The sequence below is a fragment of the Montipora capricornis genome, chromosome 6 (assembly GCF_036669925.1).
Source record: "Montipora capricornis isolate CH-2021 chromosome 6, ASM3666992v2, whole genome shotgun sequence".
In the NCBI taxonomy this organism is placed as follows: domain Eukaryota; kingdom Metazoa; phylum Cnidaria; class Anthozoa; order Scleractinia; family Acroporidae; genus Montipora; species Montipora capricornis.
In genome coordinates, this window is record NC_090888.1 from 59,125,441 (window position 1) to 59,150,440 (window position 25,000).

At 40.0% G+C, this 25,000-nt stretch overlaps 4 protein-coding genes across 4 annotated transcripts in view; 2 read left to right on the forward strand and 2 right to left on the reverse strand.

The window, feature by feature from the left end:
- LOC138052680 (uncharacterized) overlaps window positions 1–1,088 on the reverse strand; it is a 17,134-nt gene extending 16,046 nt beyond the window's left edge. Inside the window, exon 1 of the mRNA XM_068899231.1 lies at window positions 964–1,088. Within this exon, the coding sequence (XP_068755332.1) occupies window positions 964–1,059 (96 nt within the window). The 5' untranslated portion in view covers window positions 1,060–1,088. The remainder of the gene's footprint in view (window positions 1–963) is intronic.
- A 2,926-nt stretch (window positions 1,089–4,014) lies between these two features.
- On the forward strand, window positions 4,015–13,480 carry LOC138052681 (Fanconi anemia core complex-associated protein 100-like). Its single transcript, XM_068899232.1, has 5 exons — window positions 4,015–4,187; window positions 4,274–4,410; window positions 8,356–10,687; window positions 11,815–11,889; window positions 12,132–13,480. Exons 1-5 carry the CDS (start codon window positions 4,026–4,028, stop codon window positions 12,264–12,266), a joined length of 2,841 nt encoding a protein of 946 aa, XP_068755333.1. The 5' UTR covers window positions 4,015–4,025; the 3' UTR covers window positions 12,267–13,480.
- A 271-nt stretch (window positions 13,481–13,751) lies between these two features.
- Window positions 13,752–19,270, reverse strand: LOC138052683 (5-methylcytosine rRNA methyltransferase NSUN4-like). Its single transcript, XM_068899234.1, has 3 exons — window positions 19,148–19,270; window positions 16,126–16,629; window positions 13,752–14,963 (listed from the first exon to the last, which is right to left on the reverse strand). Exons 1-3 carry the CDS (start codon window positions 19,238–19,240, stop codon window positions 14,409–14,411), a joined length of 1,152 nt encoding a protein of 383 aa, XP_068755335.1. The 5' UTR covers window positions 19,241–19,270; the 3' UTR covers window positions 13,752–14,408.
- Window positions 19,271–19,310: 40 nt separating this feature from the next.
- Window positions 19,311–25,000, forward strand: part of LOC138052682 (protein TFG-like) — a 5,803-nt gene continuing 113 nt past the window's right edge. The window contains exons 1-5 of the mRNA XM_068899233.1: window positions 19,311–19,632; window positions 19,727–19,810; window positions 20,691–20,861; window positions 23,021–23,182; window positions 23,637–25,000. The exon at window positions 23,637–25,000 is cut by the window's right edge and continues 113 nt beyond it. Of these exons, the coding sequence (XP_068755334.1) occupies window positions 19,389–19,632; window positions 19,727–19,810; window positions 20,691–20,861; window positions 23,021–23,182; window positions 23,637–24,229 (1,254 nt within the window). The 5' untranslated portion in view covers window positions 19,311–19,388 and the 3' untranslated portion in view covers window positions 24,230–25,000. The remainder of the gene's footprint in view (window positions 19,633–19,726; window positions 19,811–20,690; window positions 20,862–23,020; window positions 23,183–23,636) is intronic.

Sequence of the window (25,000 nt, forward strand, 5' to 3'; positions counted from 1 at the left end):
CAACATATGTGACTTCATAGCTCAGTTGGTTAGAGCGTCGCACTGGCATCGCGACCCCGTTGAAGTCCTGAATTCTCCAGGCCGCTCTCTATGCTTTTGCTAAGACTGCGTTCATAACTGCGAGGATCATAGCATCACTTAATTAAACTTATTTCTTGCCTGTTAAGCACAAAAAAGACATCATGACAAGCAGCACTACCATTTACCATGAATGGTTTGCAACCAATTTCTGGAAACACAGATGTTATGGTGTACAATTGCTGGTGGACGAGCCAAATAAGCTAATCAGACATCTTTTCTTCTCATCTGATCAACATGGCTGCGATGACGTAACGTGAAAACCACCGATTGGACTCAAACACCAATATTATTGATTTCTTTGATGGGCAATTTTAGGCTGACATGTTACCAACGAAATAACCTTCGGAAACTTTGAACACAAAGTCACTGTAGTTTCAGGCGGCAAATTTTGCCCACTGAAGCTTAGAGAAGAGCGAAGTGGTTATCAAGTACTTATGCGTATTTCAACACTTTACAACCAGCAATTTGGATTTTTCTTGTCGTTTCAACCTTTATTGACAAAGTCAGGTAACCTAAACAAATGCTGAAGCCGTCACTGACTTTTAAAAATGAGATAAAGTGGAAAGACTATTCATTATCACAGTTCACAAACTTATTCCACCCTTTAGCCGGGTACGACTGCTTTAAAATCGAGTTATCGCTTGAGCATGTTTGTGGCTATGAGCCTACAAAAATCAAGAGCGCTTGGTTTCGTGTTGAAGCTTCTTTTCTTTTATCAATCTATCTTTCAACACGGGCCTTATTATTTAAGGTCTTTGGAAGAATCACACAGCGAAGGAGTTTTTGGAGGTAAGAAGGCCTTATTGACATAACTAAAGACCTTCTCGTATCGCTGTTTATTTTTCAATCAAAGAAGTTTCGTTGACTTGTTAGAGCACTTACCTCAGCCAGCGTAAAGGCACCTTCTTTATTCATTTTTCTGTGACAAAACTTCCACGAACCAGCGTAAATCTTATCAGAAATTACTGTTATTGACATTCATCTATTGCGGAATAATTATAATCAAGTCAAAGGTTCCACGCTGATAATCATTGGAATGCTATTATATGAAATCAATAACCGTGAATTGAGCACAAGCGATTAACAATGCATATCAAAATAATGCTAAAGTAATCATTTAGAAGAATAAACAGTGAAATTAAGTATCAACGGCTTCATTAATACCCGAAATGTAATCAAGCGATCACAATCGAATAGCGCAATCGAAGACGTCCATGTTCTCACGTTTTCGCTTAATCATGTAAAATGCATTTGCGTCTTTTGTTTTGCGATATCCTCGTAATCCCGCGCATATAATGATAATACTGCTCAAATATAATTCAGTCAAGGGTATCAAAAGAGCCGTGTGCTTCAACAGCTATACCCAAGGGTTTAGTCAGCCCCATTCTCCACTGGGCATTAACAAAAAATCAGGTCAGACATTTTATGACAAATCATGTTAACAAAGAATCATCATACATCAGGGTTCGTGCTGTGTTCACTAAAACGCGTTGGAATAAAATTTTTATCTCCTTTTTTTGGTTTCGAAAGTTTAAAGACCCACGTTCACCGACAGGCATTGCGTGCCGTGGAACAATTTTCATGTATTTAAATCCCGCCAAGGCTGAAATTCAACCAATAAGATCGCTAAGATAGACAATGCGAATTTACAGAACAAAAGCAAAAGGTCAAAAAGCTTGTCGGTTAAAGGTGATGAACCTTTAAAGAAAGCCGAACTCTATGCAACCTAAGGTGAAAAGGAAACCTGATTCATTTACGAATTTTGCCGGCAGGGAGCAAAGAAATGGGATTGAGCGTTATATTTTACTATAAAGAAGCGGTGTCATCTATAACTACAGCATTAACAGCAACTAGGCGTTAATTCTACAATCGTGCGTGCCATCAGCTATACTTGCTCCTCACGTTCTTCAATCAATACTCCTTTACAAATGAGAGAACCAAGTGCTCCTCGCAATTTGCATGAAAAATTCACTGGTGGCTCCGACAGGATTGGAAGTAATGACCTACTCCCAACTGAGTGGCTTCATAGCTCAGTTGGTAGAGCATTGCACCGGCATCGCAGAGGTCATAGTTTTATTATTATTATTATTATTATTATTGTTATTATTATTATTCATAATGCGCTTTTTCTATAAAAAATATTCAAAAGCGAATCCCGTTGGGGCCACCTGAATAGACCATTTTCGAATTCTCACGGCTGGACTGGATCTAGCATGAAATAGAGAAGAAAATATCCTGCAAAGGTTGGTCAAGACAACGTGAACATAGGCGTCTATGTTCACGTTGTCTTGACCAACCTTTGCAGGATATTTTCTATTTTAAAGTTTTTTATGGTGTGGTCACGATCTATTTTGATCCAACGTAGAGCAAGTTTTGATCGTACACGGTTTTTGCAGTGGTTTAATCCTTAAAAGTTATGAAATAGAGACTAATGCGGGCAAATATTTTCAAATGCAAATTAATTTGCCCGCATTAGCCTCCATTTAATGCTAGATCCAGTCCAGCTCTGAGAATTCGAAAATGGTCTATTTTCCAGGTGTCTATAAAAAGCGAGAATTGCGTAAATTGTTTTGCTAAGTGAGAGGATTACTCAGTTCTCTCATTCATCTATAACCCACACTTCAAATATACAGTTCTACCAGGAGCCCATCAACCGGAGCGTGCAACTTACCTATTTTCGTGCAACGGCGTTTTCACAAGTAAGGTAATTTTTAGATTGAATTTCCCGTCAACGAGACTCCCACAGGAGCCCGATGACCAATTACAAGAAATTAAGCTGACGTCATAGGGTCACCGAACCGGAACTACCTTTGTTTTTTGACCTAATTCGCAGGAAGGGCTAGTCTAAAAATAAACCTACTTGTGAAAACGCCGTTTCACCGACGCTGTATGGAAGTTGCATGCTCCAGATGGGCTCCTGGTTCTACATGACAATTATAAGGATTTGCACAAACTACTCAGGACAGATTGAGACTGACAGAGGAGTTCCAGCGCTTTCCTTTTGTACGGAAAATGGCATTGATCCGGTGGTAAATCAAATGGAACAGAATTTTCCTTCAAAGGTATTCCTCTTTTGCCGGTTTTCCTGGAATGATTTAGAAATTCTGTTCCATTTGCTTTGTCCCACTTTCACCATGCCCCTTGAAAAAAAGGAAAAATATGGCGAACCCAATGGCCTTGGTGTTTATGCGCCGATCAACTCGAAACTTCAACATCCCCCCCCCCCCCCGGGGGGAACTTTTAAACTTTTGAAGATTGGATCGGTCAAATTTCCGCCCCCTCGGGCCAAAATGGTTTTCAAATGCCCTACCGTATAGTCGAATTTGTCCGTCATACCCTACTAAAGAACAACATTCGTTGGCTGCTGTCCTCTTTAACAAAGACTTTTGAAGACCTTTTCTTTAAGGCAATCGCTCACAAATGCTATATCTCTTCCTTTAAACTCTTCCATCTCGTCCAAACACGTGTTTTAAAGCTGTTACCGACTTCGGCGCCCGAAAAAAAAAAAAAACAAAAAAACAGATATGAAACCTGATACTTCCGGTTCAATTTTCCCCACCCCACGATGTTGAAGTTTCGATTCGATCAGGGCATTAGCCACCCAAATGAATCTTGCGGGTTTCAATCAATTCACGCGGATGCTTTTATAGCTCGTAGCTGTACAACACTCAAGGTGAGATTTACTACATATGAATTAAGAGTTACGAAGTACTTGTAATGATCGAAAATCCGGCAGCCATTTTTGTTATTCTAAATGACTAGTATCCAGTCTCTTGAGAAAAAAAGAAAAGAAAGTCTCAAAAGGGACACACTCGTCCCGTTCAATATATTAAATTTTGTTCTGTTCCTTTCGGAGCAGAAAATTCTCCCCGAGAAAAGATTGGCGAACCTGTGGTCGCAGTGGCGTCCCATAATCCTGTTTGGCGCGTAGTTTAAAATCCAAAATGGCGGGCATAGGTGATGTAAAAACGCTACACAAGTTTGCTTCTGTTAAGTCGTATACAGGAAATACGATTCAATCAGTTAACTCCTCTAAGCGCAAGATTATATTACTGATATCTAATGGCAGCGAGTTTCTTTATTTAGTGGTCGATAATAGCCTAAATGTAAGTGTACATCTAGATGAATGAAAACGTGATTCATTTCCAGGTTTCAAAAGATTTGTGCCTTTTTTGTCGATCTTCATTTGCAGCACACCTTTCGTTTTCCCAAGCCAATCATGACTGTCAGGTTCCAAGATTGTGGTGAAAAGAGAAGGGTATTTGTAGCAACAACTGATGGAAACGTGTTTGCCGTGATCTTACCCGAGAGCCTTTTGAAAGGCAAGGGGTAAGTCTTGGTATGATGGGACTTGTTATGGAAGGGCTGATCTGGGAAGGACAGTGGCTGAAAATGAATCAGTCAGCATATTCTTTGATTGCACTTGACGTCCATGTTGGTGGAGGGAACAATAGCAAAAAAGTCTTTTTGGAATTTGACTCTCTATTATTATGTAATGAGCTACATTTTTCTCTTGTTTTGGCACCAACATGGCCGTCTTATCATGTGAGTGCAATAAAAAAGTCTACCAAAGCTTTTCTTAAAGTTTCAGTTGAAGGTTTGTGCAAGTGGCAAGCAGCTTAACTTAAAGTTTGGACAAAATTCAAAGCACTGAGGCATAACAAATAGACATACTGGGTAGATATTAAATAGTTTAGAATCCTAACCTGACCGTAATGTTTCTTAAATAAATTAATGCTTGATGTAGATTTATTCTAACTCTTAATGTAAGTCTAATGTAAGGCCTATTTTACCGTGCCTTTCTTACCTTACAGGTTATGAAGCAAGTCGGAGAGGCATTATGAATGACTGCAAAATTGATAAAAATTATGGCCAAAATCCTTCCCAGCATAACCCTAAACAACCTTCACAGTCACACATAGTTAACTCGTAATTTAGACTAAATTTATTTAGAAGTAATTTATGTACCATAACATAACTGATTTAACATGCGTAGCATGTCTGGCTCACATGCAGGGCTGTCTTGAAGTTTATGCATACCAACCTTTCTTTTTTTTTCCTGTGTAAATTATGGTTTCATTTGCCTAGAGTGCCCCTCAAGCTTAAACATCCAGAAGGACCAGATGCTGGTTCATGTAAGAAGGACAAGTAAAAGAGGGACTACACTAGACCCCCCTCCGAGGCTGTGCTCTAACGGCACCCGGTCGCCTGAGGCGACTAACATTTGGTTTTTGCGAGTGAGAAAAACTACCCGGTTGCCTGGCCGGGCACTCTGGCTTATTGTATTTCTAGCAGATAAGGCGGGCTAAAAATTTTAATATGCTGGTAGTTACAGTTCACGAAACGTCTCAGAATATGTTTATTATTCGTGAGAAACAGTCGGTTCAAAGGCCGTTCCACATAATTTCACATGTAACATAAGGTGCGGTTACACTCACCATCATGGTAAATGCCATTTCTCATGGTAAATTATCCCGCGGTGCCTCACACTTGAGTTTTAGTATACCGCGTTAACTAGGGATCACACGTTACGAAGATTACCGAGGTAAAACGAAATCTCACGCAATTCATTGGTGGGAAATTTAATCACAACTTCATCAGCATCGCGATTGGCGCATCTATCTCGGGCATCAAACTACCCTTCCATCTTCGCTCGTTAAATGTCATGGGCGGTTCCACTGATCTTTTTGACGTATCCATAGATATTTAACACGGGAAATTTACCTCGGGAAGCGTCGGTCACACTACTAAATACAGTTTCCCGTGGTAAAAGTGTCCCATATAACCACACCTATAATCTGTGACTTTGCATGTGACGGCCGGCTGCCGCACGAATTTCGATTCTTTCTCAAAAAAATACACATTAAATTTGGAACGTGGAGTTTGGCATTTCTTGGTTATAGTTTAAAAAAAGAGTTGTTCCTTCTGCTCTGACAGCGGTAAAGCGCAGCCAGCGAAGCGGTGTAATTTACTTTTGTATGAACCCAGGAATTGCAGTTTATGCAACAGTTTACGCAAATTTAATATTTTTACAATTTTTTGCGGGTGCACCTGCTTGGCTAAAATACATTTAGGTTATGGTTGTGTTTCCCCAGTCTATGAAATAACGAAATAAGAAAAAAAGAAAGATATCATGTTATTTGTTGTTGTTTTAGAAACAGAGCAATCCCGCGTTGTCTTTAGTTCCTGTCAAACCATTGCGTGCCCTAAACAAATAACGCTGTGACTGTTGCTTCGACCGAATCCACAGAAAGCTCATTCCACTATTAAAACATTTTACTGATAATATAAGAAAAAAAATACTTAAGTTCTGTCCTGTAGCAATGATTTTCGTCCAAATCAAGATGACTTGCTAAAAAAAATAGTGATACCTTTTGGGTCGCGGTGGTTTAATTTTTTCACAGCAGTTTTCAAAAAAGCTACACGAGAATCAAGTGGCATTGATTCACATTTTGAAAATTCATTTTTAACCCAACTAACCAGTAAAAACGTTTACCTGTATTAGACCCAAACGTTTTTACATAAAACTGCCGCAATCTTTACTTTTTCACTTTTAAACCTGAAAACACTGGTGGCATTGCCACTTTTCTCATCTTTCTCAAGTATGGCGTGAAAAATTTGACGGGTTGCAGGTTTTTCTTGCACTAGCGAGTTTGATGATCACCAGAGCAGTAGCAGCAATGTTTTGTTGAGAGAGAGATTGATGAAAATCTTCCTGCGTTGCTGATCTCAGATAATTAAATAAATCAATAATTAATTCGGGCGACCAACTTGGAGGGCTGGGCACCCCAGCTGAAATGCTTGGGAGCCTGAAGGGCTCCCTGAAATTTTCGTTGGAGCACAGTCTTGCCCTCTCACTCTTCTCCAAGAGTTTGCATGGAAATGGAATTTGTTTACCCACCGAACACCTTAAGAGCGCTCAGGAGCTCATTCAACATGTGTCCGTGCATTCCGGATAAAAGTGGAATTTGGCATTTTTGGTTTTTGAGGAGAGGGGAAAACCGGAGTACTCTGAGGAAAACCTCTCAGAGCAAGGAGAGAACCAACAACAAACTCAACCCGCATATGACGCCCGGAACGGGAATCGACCCCAGGCCACATTATTGGGAGGCAAGTACTCTCATCACTCTGCCTCCCCTGCTCCAATATATTTCCCTGAATGGAAATATATTGTGAGAAGGTGGCTACAGTTCATCTCCCTTTTTTTTTGTGCAAAGCCAGCAATTTCCCGTCTGGTTTTTCAATGTCTTTTAAGGGATCCCACCAGGAGCCAACAGAGGATACAGTGTGTTTGAGTGGTAAAGGCCCATGACTTTACTGCATGTAGTAAATCCAAACTTCCAAGGTCAAGTCCTAATCTGACGGCCTGGAGTTCTTTGTAATAATTTGCCAGCTCAACACCTTGGCTGCAGGAGGTGGTAATGAGTTAACTGACCTACCAACCACCATCTACTAGAATTCTTAATTTAAAAAAAATAATAAAATAATAATAATAATAATAATAATAATAATAAATAATAATAATTATTACAATAATTATTTATAAGGCGCTATTACTAATTGATATTCTATAGCGCTATTTACAATGAACATTTACATGAATAAAAAATAAATATGTAAATAATAATCATATATATAATAAAATAATTAACTATAAAAAGCTAATCTAAATAGCTGTGTTTTGAGTTCACTATTGCTTGTTTCATTGGCCTTGGAAAGCTGGTAAGATGGGAGAGGTCAATATATATGGGTTATTGACCAAGCTTGTTCGATCAAGATGGCTGGACATTGGCCAAGTTCTCTTTTTGCATGTTGGCTGCCGGTATTTATTGAAGCCACTGAAGTATCGTTTCACCCATGTAGACTCACCGAAGGGCCTCATTTGATGCAATCATGGTTTGGGGGCAATTGAAGGGGGTATGTAATGCAAAATGATGTAATTAATGCCCAAACAGTAGAATGGAATATTGCAGTAACCACTTAAAACCGTTGAACAACATAAAAGAAATGCAGCAAAATGTGGTAATCTTGAAAAAAATCGGCCCGAAATTCTTCAACTTTATGGCAAATCGCCTGGATAAAGGTCGTTTTTGCTCAGAATCGTCTTGTTTGTGATGTAGCAATAATTAAATTGTCACTAAAGAAATTCCACATTACCATTTTCGAGTTTTAAAGTCGAACTAAAGATTTCCCCTAAACACCCTAAAATAACGTGACATAGCTCCTTTAAATGGACAACAAGTTGTTGACGACTTATTCTATGTTTTTCTTTAGATCAAAGAAAAAATGCCCTGATTCCATTAGCATTGAACCAAAAAGGGAAAAAAAGGATGTTGAAGAAGATATCTTTACAGAGCTTTTGGCCGGTGGAAGTACATCTGAGAAAACTCTGCACGAGAGGCCTAAACAGCAGCATCCTTTGAGCAACATGACTGTGATTGATTTAGGAACCGCAGTTTTGTTTGAGCCTGGTCTAAGAACAATTCAACTCGTTGGAGACAAGATCTTCTGCTGTGTAGCAACAGACGAGGGCTACGCATTGTCTGTGTTTAATCAGATTGCAGCTGCCAGTTGTCTTGATACGCTCACGTATACCACTCTTCCGTCTCTTAAAATGAAAGTCAGTCTATCATCAGTGGTAATGTCGTTACAAGAAAGACAAAGCAAACAGCTTTGTGCCTGGAAAAAGAGATGCCATTTCTTGTGCGTGCAGCCTTCTAACATTGCTCTTGATTTGGAATCTTTCTCAGTTATTGAAAGAAGTTTTTTCAACAAACTTTTTAACAGTGAAGCATCATTGACAGATTCTCCCGTTCTAATTTTTGGAGGTGAAGATGGTCAGCTGCACTTTTGGCCTGTCAATAGCTTTGCTCATGGTAGAATGAACTCAGAAAAGCTTGGAACGAAACAAGCTTCTCCTTCTTTGCTTTATCATCTTCAGCAAGGTGTGTCAGCAATGTTTGTTGCAAAACTTTGTTCTCAAGAACAGTCGTCAAGAACAGGTGATTTCGCAGTGACAACTGATGCAGGAACCAGTCAAAAACGCAACAACACACCACACACTGTGTACTGCAATGCTCTTGTGTTTGTTGGAGTACGTGACAAGCTTGTTATAGCCTCTAAAATAACAACAAACGACCAAACCTACCACATCAAATTTACTGAATATGCTATTCTTGGCCCTGTGGTTTGCTCTTGTTTGAACAGTAGTGAAGATACTTTGATACATTCTACAGGGAAAGAAATCATCTGCACTAAACTGTTAATCGATGTGAATGACAATTCTGCCAAAGTTCTTCCTGCACTGTCGGCTACAGTCTTGACATCATTTAACGTGCATTTACCAAATGTTTGCGCAGTTTGCTCGGTACACAAGAAGAGAAAGAGTGATGAAGGAAACAGCCAGGACAAAGTTTACGCTTTGGCTGTGAATGGAAATCTCTTACAGTTTTGTCTGCCTAAATTTCAAGACGACAATTCGCAAATTGACCCCGACATCTCACCACAAATGGCTGGCGAGAAGGTCAAGAGTTATTTGGCTGAGCTTGAAAATCTGTCAGCAGAGCTTGCCAAAGTTAATACCACCATTGAGACCGAAGATAGGATTTTGAAAGACCTCAACACAGTTATCCACATTGCTTGTGAAATAAGCGAAAACACAAGAGCGTCCGAAGCACAGTGCACATGTCCAACGCAAGACAACTTTCCACTGTCTTGTACTTTCAAACCCACTTTTGCAAACGTCGACACCAGTGGAAACGCGTTGGTTACTTTGAATTGCAAACTTGTTAACCGGGGCAGGTTACCTCTGTCATCTTGTTGGTCGCTGATGATTCGTGTACAAAGCAAGGAACCTTGGCTTAATCAGATCAGAGGGGAATCTTCAACTCAAGGGAAATCAGTACCAGTGATGTCTTTAAGCCCAGGATCATGTTTAGAGATAGAAATACCTCTTAGCAAATCGGTGTCGTCCTCATTTCACCTTGTTGTTGAAGCACACTTACACTGCGATCTGAATGTACTAGTCGCTGATCTTAGATCTTATCTGGAATCTGATCTTTTCGTAAAACCAATTGAAAATGTTATCATTCCAATCGCAAGACAAATGTTGGATTTCTTGCATTTTGTTACACCTTTTCGAGCAGGCTCACAAGTCCCTGATCCACGTCCCGCCCCAGGCACCAAGGAAGAGGTATTACAAGCCCTGGACGAACTTAACGTGGAAAGCTGTCCTTTAGCTTATGTTCAGGATTTCCTTGGAAACGAAAAGGCAAGCGTTAGTCGAGAAGTAAGCTTACGTGGAAGTTACTCTGCAGCGTTTCATCTCTCTAAAGAAGCAGTGAGCTTCATCGAGAACCTTCCCCAGAAGACAGGTTCGGTCACAACGCAACAAGCCACTGTATTGCAGTTCATCTTGAGAGAATCAAGCGTCACTAGAGACCAGATCGATGCGGAGTGCTCAGACATTAATTTGCTGACTGTGAACAGTAATGTTGCGTCGATACACGTGAAGCCCGCATCGAGAGATACATTGGAGATTACGTTACGTTGTTCATCGGTTCAGCTTCTTTGCCGTCTTCATGAAGCTGTGTTGACGAGGTTACGAGTAAGTAAAACAAAAATATAATGAAAGACTCCATGGAAAATCAATAGAGGGATATAGTTACGGGACGGTTTACGGGAAACGTTGAACTGAAATTTGCGTTTTGCTATAAATTTAAGAAACTAGGTTTACATCAATTGATCTCTTGCCCGTTAGCTCCAGGTATCGGGCAAAATTCTTACAGGAGCAAGAAAAGTTATAATACGTGAATGTTCACGATTTTGTGACAAAAAGCAACCCGGCGCCGTTTCACGTAAACCATTGCCGTGCGACATTGCGGCCATCTATCGTAAAACTAATTAAGAAAGATGAACTAAACAAGGCTGCTGCCTAAGAAAATTTTAAAGGGGCCCTCAGAGCTAAACGCTGAGAACTTAGGAGCCCAACATATGAAGTGAAAGGTGTTGCTGTGAAAAATGAAGGCGCCCAGAGCTATTCTTTGGGAGCCCCAGGCTACCGGGCTCCTGTTAGGCAACAGCCTTGACTAAAGAGCAATTTTTTAAGAGCTCTTTTTGTCACATTGCTCTATGTTTGGCTATATATATATATATAATCAGTGGGGTTGCAATGCCCGCGGTTTTGTCAAAAGTGTCAAAAAAAAAAAGGCATCCGCGTATGTTACAGTGCGACGTATTTACACGTGAAAGTTTGTTGGAGGGCCAAGGTAAGGCGCGTTGCACTGTAAATTGCGGCCTAATTTTTGGACACCATATTTTTTTGCAAAGAACTGTGGTTAATCGTACATCCCTTCCCCCCAAAAAGCGGAAACGTGATTTTTTTTTGTCCTCTGCCTTTATCCAATTTTGCTCAATTTTGGCTTCAACGAGCAACGTTTTTTACTTCAGCAATCGTGCGGTTTTAGCCTGTGTGGCGTGCGCTCGAAAACGAAATAGGCGCGTGAGGAAACGGGAAAGAGGGACACGCTTTGCCACAACGCATTTTATCTCTTCCCCGCCTTTCTTAAACTCCTTTCGCTTTCAAATTTATTTGCACCAATTCTCTCTTTCCTTTCAAGAAACATGTACACGCTTTACAGAATCCTCGAGCCTACTCGTTATGAGGAGAGAAACATTTGTTTTCGATCTAAGCCTCCAATTACTAACATTTCTTCTTTCAAATTTTATTTTTAGCCAGTTGTGATGCGGAATACAAGGAGTTGCCAGTTACGTGCCTATGATCTTCAAAAGGCCACGGAAAAGCTGCAGGTACGTGTCTTTAAAGGGAAGAGCCACCTGACCTTAAGAATTAGTGGGCAGGCGTAAATCACAGAACGCAGCTACTACAAGGGCTTTCGAGTTTGAAAACGAAAAACCAATCAAATGACAAGCTACGGAGGAAGTCGATCTCGAGTCTTGCTGTGCACTTATCCTTAATACCACAGCGTTTTGTCGCCTCGTGACTCTATGTTCAATTTTACGATTATTATTTGTTTTTTTTTCTTTCTCAGATTCTCCAAAGGAAGATTATTTCACTGGAAGATTCAATTTCGACCAAGCAAGACATGCTCGACCGCGGATCCGAACTAAAGGTTCAGCTCTGGAATTTGTATGAAGAACTACGAAAGATTGTTCTTCTCGTGTAGTGATTCAAATACTAGTTCAAAAAGTGGAAAAGCACTGGAATTCGGTCGTAGATGTTGTAAGTTCAAACCCAGGCTGGACCAATACTCGGTGTCAGCAAAAAGAAGTCTTAAGTTTAAATTTAAGGTGACTCAATGGAGGGAATGTCGTAATTGAAGGATTAACTCCACAATACTGTTTCACATTAAGGACGGTGCCTACTATTGTTATTGCGCATACGTTCTTCGCATCTCGAGATACTTGGACTTCTTATCAGAGGTGCTTATCAAAACAGGGATATTTTTGCGCGCTTCAAAACTATGCGGAGAAAGCAGAACTTAGCAAGTGCTCTTGGTATCCGAAAAGAAAACTGTGGGTAATTATACATTTTTTAGAGATAATTAAGCTTCACTTTGGAAAAGAACGCCATACATTGCTTTGTATTTCAAAGCTATTTACAAATATTGTTGATTAATTATCTTCGAAAAATGCGTTGTTACCCCCAATTTCCTTTTTTGGATTTCAATAACACTTGTTAATATCTGCTTTTCCCGAATATTCAGTAAACCGCGCAGAAATACCTTTGAATTAGTAGGCACCGTCCTTAAGGTAATGTGATATGGTACCAAATGAAACACCAATAATTGTTTGACAAGATGCATTCATTAATGTGATGTAATAGATTACCATGGCAACAAAAGAGCTATCTAAAAACGCCCTATGTTTTGTCTTGAAACGCTTATATCTAAAAAACGAATTCGTTGACCCCTACTTTTATTGCTGAAAAATGATTAATCAGCAGGCTACGATTAACTCTCAGCAAAGTTACACAAAATTCTTTGGAGCAGATTCCTAGCTACCTTAACAACTAGAAAATTGTCAAACAATCATTGGTGTGTTTCATTTGGTACCATTACATTTTCCGTTACGTGAAACAGTTGGGCAGGTTCAATCATTCCAGATAGTACAGTTTGTTGAAAGTGTTCAAACTGGTCTGAGCCTCCTTAATCTGAGCTTAAATTGTCGTATGAAGGAAATTGTCTCAAACAAAAAAAAGTAATCTTAAACCACAGAAAATAATGCTTACAATCACAATTTTTTGACTTTTAAAGCCTTCGCACGGGAAATAAATGAATTTAAGAAAAGCTCGTTTTTTGTTTTCAAATTTCCCGGAAGTCGCCATCTTGAATAATTGTGTGACGGTTGTCCAGTTGTTAGAAATCAAAGGCTCAAATCAGAGTTATTTTAATCAAAAAGCCTAAAAGAGCAAGGCTGATGGAGAGGTGAAGTAATGAACGATTATGGCGGTTGTTGGAATTTGTGTAGGAATTTTCACGAATCCACGCGGGGCTGCAGGAATAACTACTTACAGTACGGACCTTGAACTCGGTTTGTAAGAGGTACAGTATATCTTAAACTAATATTTCGAAAGGCACAACTAAATCTCTTTAAAACATGTTGGTGGTGTACGGGCGTCTCGCATGCAGTTTCCTTTTATGCAGTTCAACGTAAATTACGTACGGTTTTTATTTCAGTTTCAAAGTAATAAAAAGCTCAAGGTGAAAATAGAAATCATTTTCGTGAAACTGCATATTTGCATTGTCTAAAATTAATGTTTTCAAGCAAAGATCAAAATAAGAGGGGGGATTGTTTCCCGTGAAATTTAATCTATACCAGGGGCCCGTTTCTCAAAAGTCCCGAAACTTTACGGGCCATTATCGGGTGTCACAATTCCCTTTTTATCTCAAGAACGGAGAGGATTTAAGTCGTCAAACTTCACAGTTGGTTTGCTTTTTGTTACCTTGAAAACATATTAAAAGATCGGCCTTCCAAAATAAGCGGTTGGCAGTTTCTCAAATGGCTTTTCGGGCACGAAAAGTTTTCGGGACTTTCGAGAAACGGGCCCCAGGCCCGAGTTGTTCAAACGATGGATAGTGCTATCCGCCGGATAAATCACGATCCAGTGGATAAGTAATAGCGAAACCAATTGCGCTTGCTCTATACAATGGATAGTGATTTATCCGTTGGATAGCGTTATCCACCTTTAGAACAACTGGGGACAGGGATTTTTCCTTCACGCGCGAAAAGAGAAGCTTTTCGCGCGGGACAATGGGTGAAATTGAGGGAATCCGAGATTAGACAAAGGACAGAACAGGACATGAATGCTATGGTTTTAGTGTAGAAACAATTTTGTCTTCGTGGGAATCGGCTTCGGGTTCCACAGCAAAACGCCGAAGCTTGCAAAAGTACAGCGGCCCCCAATTTTTCGTCTTGGAAGGCAACACGAGTATGCCGTATCGAGTTGGTCGGAAATTAAACATATCCGCCAAAGGCTGAGACGTAAACTTGGGGTCTACTACTTCAACTCGAATCTTCTCGTTTTGCGAACATATCGACAACACCTCGTCTATCACTGCATCATTTTCAAACAATGACATTGAACAAGTGGAATACACCACTATTCCTCCCGGTGCGACTGTTTGTAACGCCGATAGAAGCAGTTTCTTCTGAAGATTGGCGTTTGCCTTGGAATTCACTTCAGACCAAATACTATATTCAAAGTTTGTCTGTAAGTTGTGTCGTTCAGATGAGCAAGGAGCATCAACCAAGACTCTGTCGTAGGTTGAAGGTTCATACTCGGAAAATTTGAAGCCTGTAAGATTTCGTACTTGTACCAAGTCCATGGATTTTGAGATCTTGGGAATGTAGTCTTTGATTACCTGGGGGGGGAAAGACAGGAGAGAAAGACAATCAAAACGTTTCTGAGCAACAGCACACATACAGCAAGGCAAAGCAAAGGCAAAATAGCACATTGCCAAAGCTTATCCTGGTTTCAGCAGCATGAGAGTACCTGATCAGGATTTTCGTCTGAAGCTGAAGGCAGGACGTTTCCCATTCCATGACCGGTACTTTGATACCAATATTTGAGGGGTTTGCTTTATTTTTAAATTAAATTTTTTTACTTACTTTTCGAAGAGAATTTGAATGAACCCTAGCCTTGCCTGGGAAACTGATTCTTGGGTTCCAGAAACACTGGAAACTGCATTTCTGAGTGTTCTTTTTTAAAAATTTCCAGGGGGAGCATGCCCCAGGCCCCCTAGGTAGTTCGCACCTTTGATGCTCGCAAGCCACCCTGCTGCACCTAAACTGTCACATCCAGTGCTTTCAGAAATATTTCCGCTACTCTGCAAAAGTGTTGAAAACCTAGCCTGATAGCCTCAGAGAAGCTCAAACATACATATACATACATAAATTTATTTGTCAAGGCAGGTTGGAAAAGGCAACCTTAAAAGCTGATGTGGACCCGCAAGGCAGGACGTTGAAGGATGTGAAGCCGAAGGATGTGAAGCCGAAAAATTACATCTCTTTTATCCTTTAACCACTCTTTTACACCAGTCCCCAGTACCCTGCTTGTATTAAAGTGCATTGCATAAAGAATGATCTCATTCTGAAAATTTGAATCCAATACACCAGATAATCTCTGAGCAATGATGCTTTGAAAATTCGAAATTCTACAAAGAATGTATGGAATCATTAGCACCTTTTCCACCCAAGAATTTATCAGTTATTGGTGGCCAATGACTGGCTCGTTATCAAAGCTAAAAGGCTTAAAACTGGAGATTTAACTACCTATGTTTGACAAATTCTTTTACCTTTTGAAGTGAATTTGTACATAGCATAATGCCTTCTCTGAGGAAACCCATGTTAATGAAATGAATGACATTAACCATTTAAATCTTAAGGGAGCCCCTCACTGACAAGAAAAATCATCTCATCTGGCGTTAGACAGTAAAATCTGTAAGTGGTTAATCACATCAGCAAAGATAGTCTCATAATTTGCCTGAGTGTGTAACAAAGAAATCAACAACACCTGCCACCAACCTTACTTAGGTTTGCCCTCCTTGTGTTAGAAATTTCACTTGCAACAAGGGATCCTTGGTTCAAAAGAAATTGTGATATAAGAACACTCTTTCCCCCAGGGGCAGCACACATGTCAAGTACTGTATTGTTCGGGTTGATATCAAGAGCCAAAACAGGCAGTATGGATGACGCATCCAGAAGATAATAATCAAAATAACCATTGCTTGTTTTGTCTTGTTTTGGGAATCTAACAGAATTATGAGAAGAGCTTGGCCAATAACAACTTAATTGCAGTTCATTTTCAGCATCTTTGTTGAGTGAATTGAAATGTGGAATGTTAAGGATCTCTGCTTCTGTTGAGGCAAGTTTCTCATGAACTTCTCCTTGGGCAGAAAACTTGTTGATTACTGCACAGTGTTGAGTTGGTTGCCGCAGTGACTCCATAATAGTTGGCCACTCCTCACCAAACTGCTTGGAATAAAAGACCTGGAAATTGTCGCAAGAGGATACCTTTTTCCTCTGCATCTAAAAAAAAAGGCATAGCAGTGCACAAAATGAAAAAAAGAAAATTTAAAAAAAGAAATGTTCCACAACTAATTTCAGATCGCCTGACCAAGTTGCGTGATGCAGTTAAATGTGACTGCCATTCAAAATACCAGCAATATCCTGCCCTAAAACATTCCCACTTCTTTTATCTCGACACTGTGACACATGTATCCCAGTGCTAGTAATCATTTAAATACCGGTAATTTATTTCTTTCGGTGTCCCCAGGCTTGGTTTCTTAAACTGCAGGGAAATAAGAAGGTAAACAAGTTCGAATTTTATAAAACTTTTCCAGTTTATAGTGGAATTCTCAAAATTAAGGACATACATCCCTTTTACACCATTACCAGTAAGATGTAAGTTCTTTATTATTTGAAATGGATTAACCCTAGGCTAATAATTATCTAAAATAAGAGATAATCCCTGGAAACTGAAACATTTGAAATATGCCTGCTAGGAACATGAATTGGTCTAGGCAATGCAATTTTAGAGGATTTCCTCACTTTTAACATCCAAATTATTTACAACCAGAAAAGCAAATACAAACAACAGATTAAATAAATTTTCTATGCAAATCTTTGTTACTTATTTTGCCCAAACTTCATCTTCTGAGTGCTCATGAATAGTGTAAAGAGCCCATATGATACGTTTAGCTGGACAATTTAAGCAATAATTCCTGAAAAATTGAGTTGGCTCCAACAGGACTCAAAGCCAGCTGAGTTAATAAGCCACTCAGTTGGGAGCAGGTCAATTTGTTGGGCTCATGTTGTTCCCATGAAAGACTTGATGAATGATAGAAATGTGTATGTATTTGAAATGCAGGTTATAGACGAATGAGAGAAGTAATCCTGGCAAATTAAGCAGTTGTCTCTTTTTGACAGGTGCCTGAAAAATTCAGGTTGCTCCAATGGCAATCAAACCCATAACCTGTGTGATGCTGTGGCCTGCGTAGTCCGGCGGTATTTTTGGCGTGGAGAATGGGGTGCGGCGCCCCTCCCATTCTCCACACGGCATTTGCCTCTCACGCCAACAATACTGCCAGCTACACAGGCTAGCAATGCTGGTGCAATGCTTTACCAACTAAGCTATATAATTATGAAGCCCAACAAAATGACTTGCTCCCAATTGAGTGGCTTCATAGCTCAGGTGGTAGAGCACTGAGGTCATGGGTTTGAATCCTCTTGGAACCACCTGAATTTTTCAGGTGCCAAATTGTCCAGCTAAATGCCAGGATCCCTTCTCTTATTTGGAGAGACTCTTGATGACCACGAAACAGGGAAACACTGAAACTGTGAAACGAAACACCATGCATGTCCCCAACATGCATTGAATACTAACCGGCAAAGGTTGGATTTGAGATAATATCATTTTAGGCCTTTGCTTCTAATTTATTGAGATTAAGATTAGGATTCAGACTGAGAATAGGAGCAATAATGTTTTAGGCCTGGCGTTAAGGTTTTATACCGTTTTAGGGATGGCGAAGTGGTGAGAGCACTCGTTTTCCACCAATGTGGCCCAGGTTCGATTCCCAGATTTGGCGTCATATGTGGGTTGAGTTTGTTGGTTCTCTACTCTGCACCGGGAGTTTTTTTCTCCGGATACTCTGGTTTTCCTTTCTCCTCAAAAACCAACATTTGACTTGATTTCCGCTAATTGCTAATTTCAGTTTACAGTGTCCCCAATTATGCACCTGTCACTGTAAAGCCCCATCCCCACCCCACCCGCAACCTGGGGAAACATGGGGCATGGGTGGGGCTTTGAGGGGTCTTTGACTCTTTGCCTTGCCCGAGGGGTGGTTTACAGTGACAAGTGCATTAGCACTCCAGCGCTAGAACGATCTAACACTTAAATGAAGTTCCTTTCCTTTCCTTTTGTTAGGCCTAAAACAATACTTAATCTCAAACCCAAACTTTGTCGGTTACTGTTCCGGTCAGTGTAAGATGCAGACTGGAGACCAAGGGTAAAATGCAGACTGAGGTTATAATGTAACTGTTGAAAATGTCCAAACCCCTTAGAAATGCTAACCTTAGGCCTAATAGGCCAGTTTCGTATTCTAACGATTGGACTGGATCTAGCATGAAGTGGAGGTTAATGCGGGCAAATTAATTTGCATTTGAAAAGATTGGCCCGTATTAGCCTCCATTCCATGCTAGATCCAGTCCAGCCGTGAGAATTCGAAAATGGTCTATTAGGCCTAAAACAATATTTAGGCTTAACTGTTAGCATTCCTAAAGGGTTTGGGCTTTTTCAACATTTACATTATAACCTCAGTCTGCATTTTACACCTGGTCTGCAGTCTGCATTTTACACTGACCGTTTAGTATATTCAATGTATGGTGGGGTCATACATGGCGTTTTGGTGCTTCCTTTTGCTGTTTCGTTGTTTAGTAATGTCATTTGGTGGGCATATATTTGAGGTAGTATATGTATTTTTTAACATGATGTCGTTTGAAGAAGTATAAAATTACAACCCGCCCTTTCCGGTTTATGGTAGGTTACCTTCCATGACTTCTTCTTGTAATATCTCTTGCTAAATTCGGCCAAAACTAGGCGCAAGGAACCGAAGTTCAATGAGGTCCGTCTTATCATCATCAGATCAGAAGGGATATGGGTATGAGCATGGTATGAGCAAAGTGCGAATGTTGGAAGACTGGAAACGAATGAAGTCATCCAACAGAAGTAGGAAATATACGTGACGCGTAGCTAGAAGAAGAATCGGCCAAGATTTCTTACTTCTAAAATGAATTACACACCAGAGACGTTTTCTCTTGGCGTGTCTGGAAACAGAGGAGTGAGTTTTGTGAGCAGTAACGTGGATCTTAGTGGAACCCTTATAATCAAGGCTCGTTTAGGCGAGGATGTAAGGTGTATGCCAATCCACAACGAAGACCTGACTTATGATGACTTGCTGTTAATGATGCAACGAGTTTTTAGAGGAAAACTTAGTAGTACAGATGACATTACAATAAAATATAAAGACGAAGGTGGGTGTTTATAGTTCGATACGGTATTCTTATCGGTGGGTAATATGTAGACCTGAAATGGTTCAGTTCATTAATTTGCCATGACTTGTTTCAGATGGAGATCTTGTCACCATTTTTGATAGTTCTGATCTGTCCTTTGCAAGAAGTATTAGTAGGATATTAAAGATAACATTATTTGGTGAGTTTTGCCATTTGTTATTGTGTAATTGTAACCTTGTATTTCATATGTCAATGTATTTTGTCATTTCAATGCCGTTGCCATCATCTTGATCATCTTCATCATCCTCATCATCATCATCATCATTATCATCATCATCACACGAGTAGCAGAGCTTTAAACCTCTTTTTCACTAGCAATGCAAGCAAGCAAGCAAGCAAACACATAAGTAGCAAGTAGCTTATGCTAAGTGAAAAGAAAGGTCAACATACATGTAAGCATAACTTTTCATCAAAATCAACCTCGGCCTCCATCATTTGTTCAATTTTCTCAGACGCTGAGAATCTGGAACATGTGGTTTAATTTCCCAGACAAGGCCAGATTTAGGAAATTTCCTTGCACTTATGGCATGTTTCATTTACACACGGCACAAGGAGAATGCAAGCACACAAAAAGGAAAAATGTTGATTCTTGTGCTTGCGCTTGTGTTTATGCTACCTTCGCTGCACCCACTCAGGTAATCTTGTGCTGCCATTTTTAGGGTGAAATTAGAGCTGTTATTTTTGTGCTTGTACTTGGGCATGTGCTTGTGTTGCTAGTGAAAATCAGGCTTATACAGTCAGTTTTATTCAGCATAAATTATCATCATGGGCCTTTTCTGAGCACTCAGCAAACATGAAAAACCTAGGCTTACTGGGATTCGAACCCATGACCTTGCGATTGTGCAGCACTTGCTCTACTAAGTGAGGTATCAAGCCAGCTGGAAGATTATTCAGCTTTCAAGTTATAGCCTGGAAGAGGTGACTGAATTTTATTCATTGTTTTGAAGTGCATTATTGATATAAAATTATGGTGATATGCGCCAGCGTGATGTTCTGTCCCCTTTTCTTGATTTTTTTAGTGAATGGAGTTCCCAGACCTCCTGAGCATTCCCTTGTTGCAGAGTTTAGAAGGGAATTAACACAGCTTAGAGATAGAGTAAACTACCTTCTGAATAGACTGGAAACCACTGGTGAAGGAGATTCCCCAGGAGGAGGACAACAGCAAGAGGTGGACAAGAAAAGTGCTCAAGGTTTGTTTTCTTCTGCAAGGTGATACACTATGTAAGAGGTGAATTTGGGGTCCAAGGTGAGGGTGGGGGTGGGGGTGAGGGGTTGGTGTTTAATAGATAGGAAGCATTTACCTCTTTCACTGCTGTTGTCGAGTATACTCGACATAGGATTACGTGACTCCCACAGGGGATCTCGAGAATACTCGACACGAGAGTTTGTCCCAAAGTGCTGTCCGAAATTTGTTCCTATAGGGGCATGCATACAATGGGATTGTTTCATATACCCTAAAGGACAACTAGCGTGACAAGTTCTGCCATTTTTGGGTGATAGAAAGGTTAATCTCACTTGAAAAGGAAGGTGAAATGCGACCCGACGCCATGAATGTTTTTTACTTCACAAAGGCAAAATTCAGTGTTGGGCTATGAAAATCTACAACATTTGTCTGGTAAGCAAGTAAAAATATAAGGTATGAGAAAATTATAGGTGAAATCAAGTGATTCAATACATTATTATGCATAAAGGTCCTTTTGCCTAAAAGAATTGCGCGTCATTGGTGCACATGAACTTGTGTAATGCGTGTTTACTGTATTTCTTTATTTAGATAAATCAAATTATATTTAGGCCCTTCTTTCACCTCAATAAAGATAGCTCAAACGATGGCAAATTTTTTATTGTATATGTCCTGAAAATATTATTGTAATAGGATCAGTAGAACCAAAGATGTACCCTATTTACCTGTGTATAAGTCGACCCCATGTGTAAGTCGCCCCCCCCCCCCCCCCCCCCATTTTTGATGGCAAAAAACGCAATTTCTTAATTTCTTTGTTAAATGTTCATGGGACACTAATCTTGTATTCTTCGATTTTTGGAAATGTGGATACACAAAAAAATCAGGGCCTCAAGCACTTAATAGTTTTGTTGTTAAACAGCTGTTGTATATGGGGGCATTTTGTCCTTGAGTTTCGAAAAAGTTCTCAGAAAATCGGACATGTAAACCTCAAACTCACCTGTTTCGTTGTTCAAGGATAAAGGGCTTTAGAGGATAAGCACAATGCACCATCACAGAAGCAGGAGTCAATCTTTGAAAATAACTTGCGAACGGTGCGAAAATGTGCAAGGTTTAATTGGTCCTTGACTTATAATTTCTCAAATGACAAACAAAACAAAACTCATAAACCAAACAATACGAAGTTTGCAAAAGCATTTAAATCCGCCAGGTTTGTATAAAGAATAAAAAGCATTCATTACCAACCAGCATTTTCACACAACACGAGTGACGACGCTTGCACGCAAACACGAGGTATTGCGCCAGGTTACTAAGCCATTGAACGATCGTGTTTTATTCGAAGAAACAGAAATGACTTTTAGAGCTTTCTGCCTTTGGAAAACGAAAATTTCTAGTGTCTATTTCATATTTGTGCTTGTGAGTATCTTCAACATTTAGAGTTGGACAAATCCTTTTTCATTTCAACTGGAATTGCTTACATTCGTTTTGAAGTCTTTTACGTCGGCTTTTGTCCACTGCCGTCGTTATGCCCAAGACAACGTTAACATTATTACCGGTATGTTAATTTTGAATAAATTACTTAGCTGGAACTTGGCTCAAAATCTTTGACCCGTGTATAAGTCGAGGGCGATTTTTGGAGCTTCTTTTGAGGCCATAAAAGGTCGACTTATACATGGGTAAATACGGTAATTCATTCTTTGAGAGTGGTTTCTCTGATACATCTTATGTTGCGAAAAAATGCAGCAGTTAAGGGGTATACTGACGGTAGAAAAGTCAGCAGTGAAAGAGTTAATTAAAGGGACAGTGGTTTATTCTCATATCTGTAACGAGCTCATGAAGGATACTATATGCTTTTGGTCAAAAATGTAAAGGGAGTTTATAAAATAGCGGACTATCCATTGCCTCATGTTTGTGTAGGCTGTCTAGAGGTCAATATCTTTTTTTCAAACTTCATTATCACAATCCTTTTCCTCTTTCATTGTATTGCAATTGTTCTCTAACTGTGATTTCTGAGTAAGAAATAACTTGGAAAGGGTTTCTGAAGCTGGCCTTTAAAGTGGGGTTCCTGTGAACTAGCTTGATAGCCAAGTGAACTTCCATTATAAACAAAGCATTTACATCACATTTTACAGGAAATTTTGTGTAATCCAATGCTATTTGTCATTAATTCAGGTATTCAGGAGCCACCTCCAACCCTAACAATACCCCCACCTAAGCCTGTCCCTGAGGTAACAATGTTCGATCCCCTGGCCTCAGAAAAGCAACAGCCAGACAGCTCAACAGCCGCGAGTTCGGTATCCAGACAACTCTACCCAAGCTCCACTGCAGACACAGGTCAGTACTTGATGCTGCTACATGTAAATCAATAATGGCAACAACAGAAACAGAAACAGAGACCTTTAATTCTGTGCATTTTTGAGGAGGGGACGTGGCACAGTGGTCATTGTGCTGGATTATCATGTGTTTCAAGTCAATTTCTTTGTTACAGCCATACTATCTTCTCAAAAAAGTACTTTCCAGTGCCTTGTGTAATGTTTCACAGCTTTGCCTATTCTGTTTTCATCAATCTACTTGGAGGTCCTTCTTCCCTCCTACTTGAAGACGTCCATGAAGGAATAGTGTAGGAAAGTAAACAAGTTTACAATTATGGTTCACAGAGTGCTGCTCACTAATTCTGAAAAACCTGCTCTTGTATATTGTACAAGACTAACGATTTATGTACAGTATGATGCTTATTGTTATAAAATTTTTACTCAATATCAAAATCAATATTTTATTGTATTTACAGGGCCAAATTCAATGGATGCTAGTTCTCAAGGTTATGCACCACAGTCAAATGTGGCATCACAGCCAGTGCAACTGCAAGGTCAAGTAAACATTGCTCCCTTACCTCCTTCAAAGAGTGTAGCCTCAGCAACATACAATCAACAGCAGCAATATGCTCCACAGGCAACCCAACCTGGCTCAGCACCCCAACAATCTTATGCCCCAACGTCTACACAGACACAGTCAAGTTATCTCGCAGGTGGTGCCACATCTGCATATCCTTCCAGCCAGTCATACAACCAGACCAGTCAACCTCAACCAAGTTATCCTCCGCAAAGCCAGAGCTACTCTGCTGCTGGAATGACAGCATACTCAAATGCAGGACAGACCCAGACTCAGCAGTATCAGACTGGTTACACACAACAGCCACAACAGCAACAACAACAACAACAACAACAACAACAACAACAACAGTTGCAAGCTCAGCAGCAACCTGCCACTCAGAGTGGTTATGGTGGCAGTCAAGGGTATCCCAGCAACCAGCAGTATCCACAGCAACCAGGCTATAACCAGTATTATAACTATTCGCCGCAACAGGCATATCCAACCTACTGAATGTGGAAAAAGCACAAAATATAGCGGACTTTAACAAATCAGATGCAAAACATAGTGTGTAAGGGGATACAATGTTGTTAAGTAGCCACCAGTGTGCATGCTCTTCAGTTGAGCTCTGTGAGTCGAGAGACCCTGTAGCTTTCCAGACATGGTCTGTGATCAGAGAAGGAAACAATAGATGAAACAACAGAAACAATGCACCCAGCCCTGATGACAAAATTAGCTACAGGTTATTGCGACCAATGAAAAGAGCAGTCTGGAATAGCTACAGGATTACGCTGCGAGTCGTGAAGCCACACAGTCTTCCAATCCTCTTGCAGCTTCACCGCTTGCAGAGCTCAACCAACGAGCATAAGGATAATTATTGTTAGGACAACCACGTAATTTTACATAACTTCCAAGGTGCATTGTAACTCGAAAATATGCAAAATATATGAACAAATAATATTGTTTAGAACTTCTTCAAAGCAAGAAAAAGGAACTTTGGTTGGAATACGAGTCACAATGGGCAATAACATTACAATACACCGTAATTGTTACTAAATTTGGTTGTATGAATTTTTTACTTGAGTTGTGAATTTTTGGGTTTTTTTCGCAGGTAATAGGCAGCCATGATTTTAACCCAAATAAAGGGAAACATTTCGTGAGAATAGATCTCCGAAAGATTAGTTTTGGAAACCAACAGGTGGTTTGCAACCAATATCTAGAGACCCAGTTAACAATGCTGCAATATACAATTTTAGTATCACCCAACTAGTGGACTAATGTAAA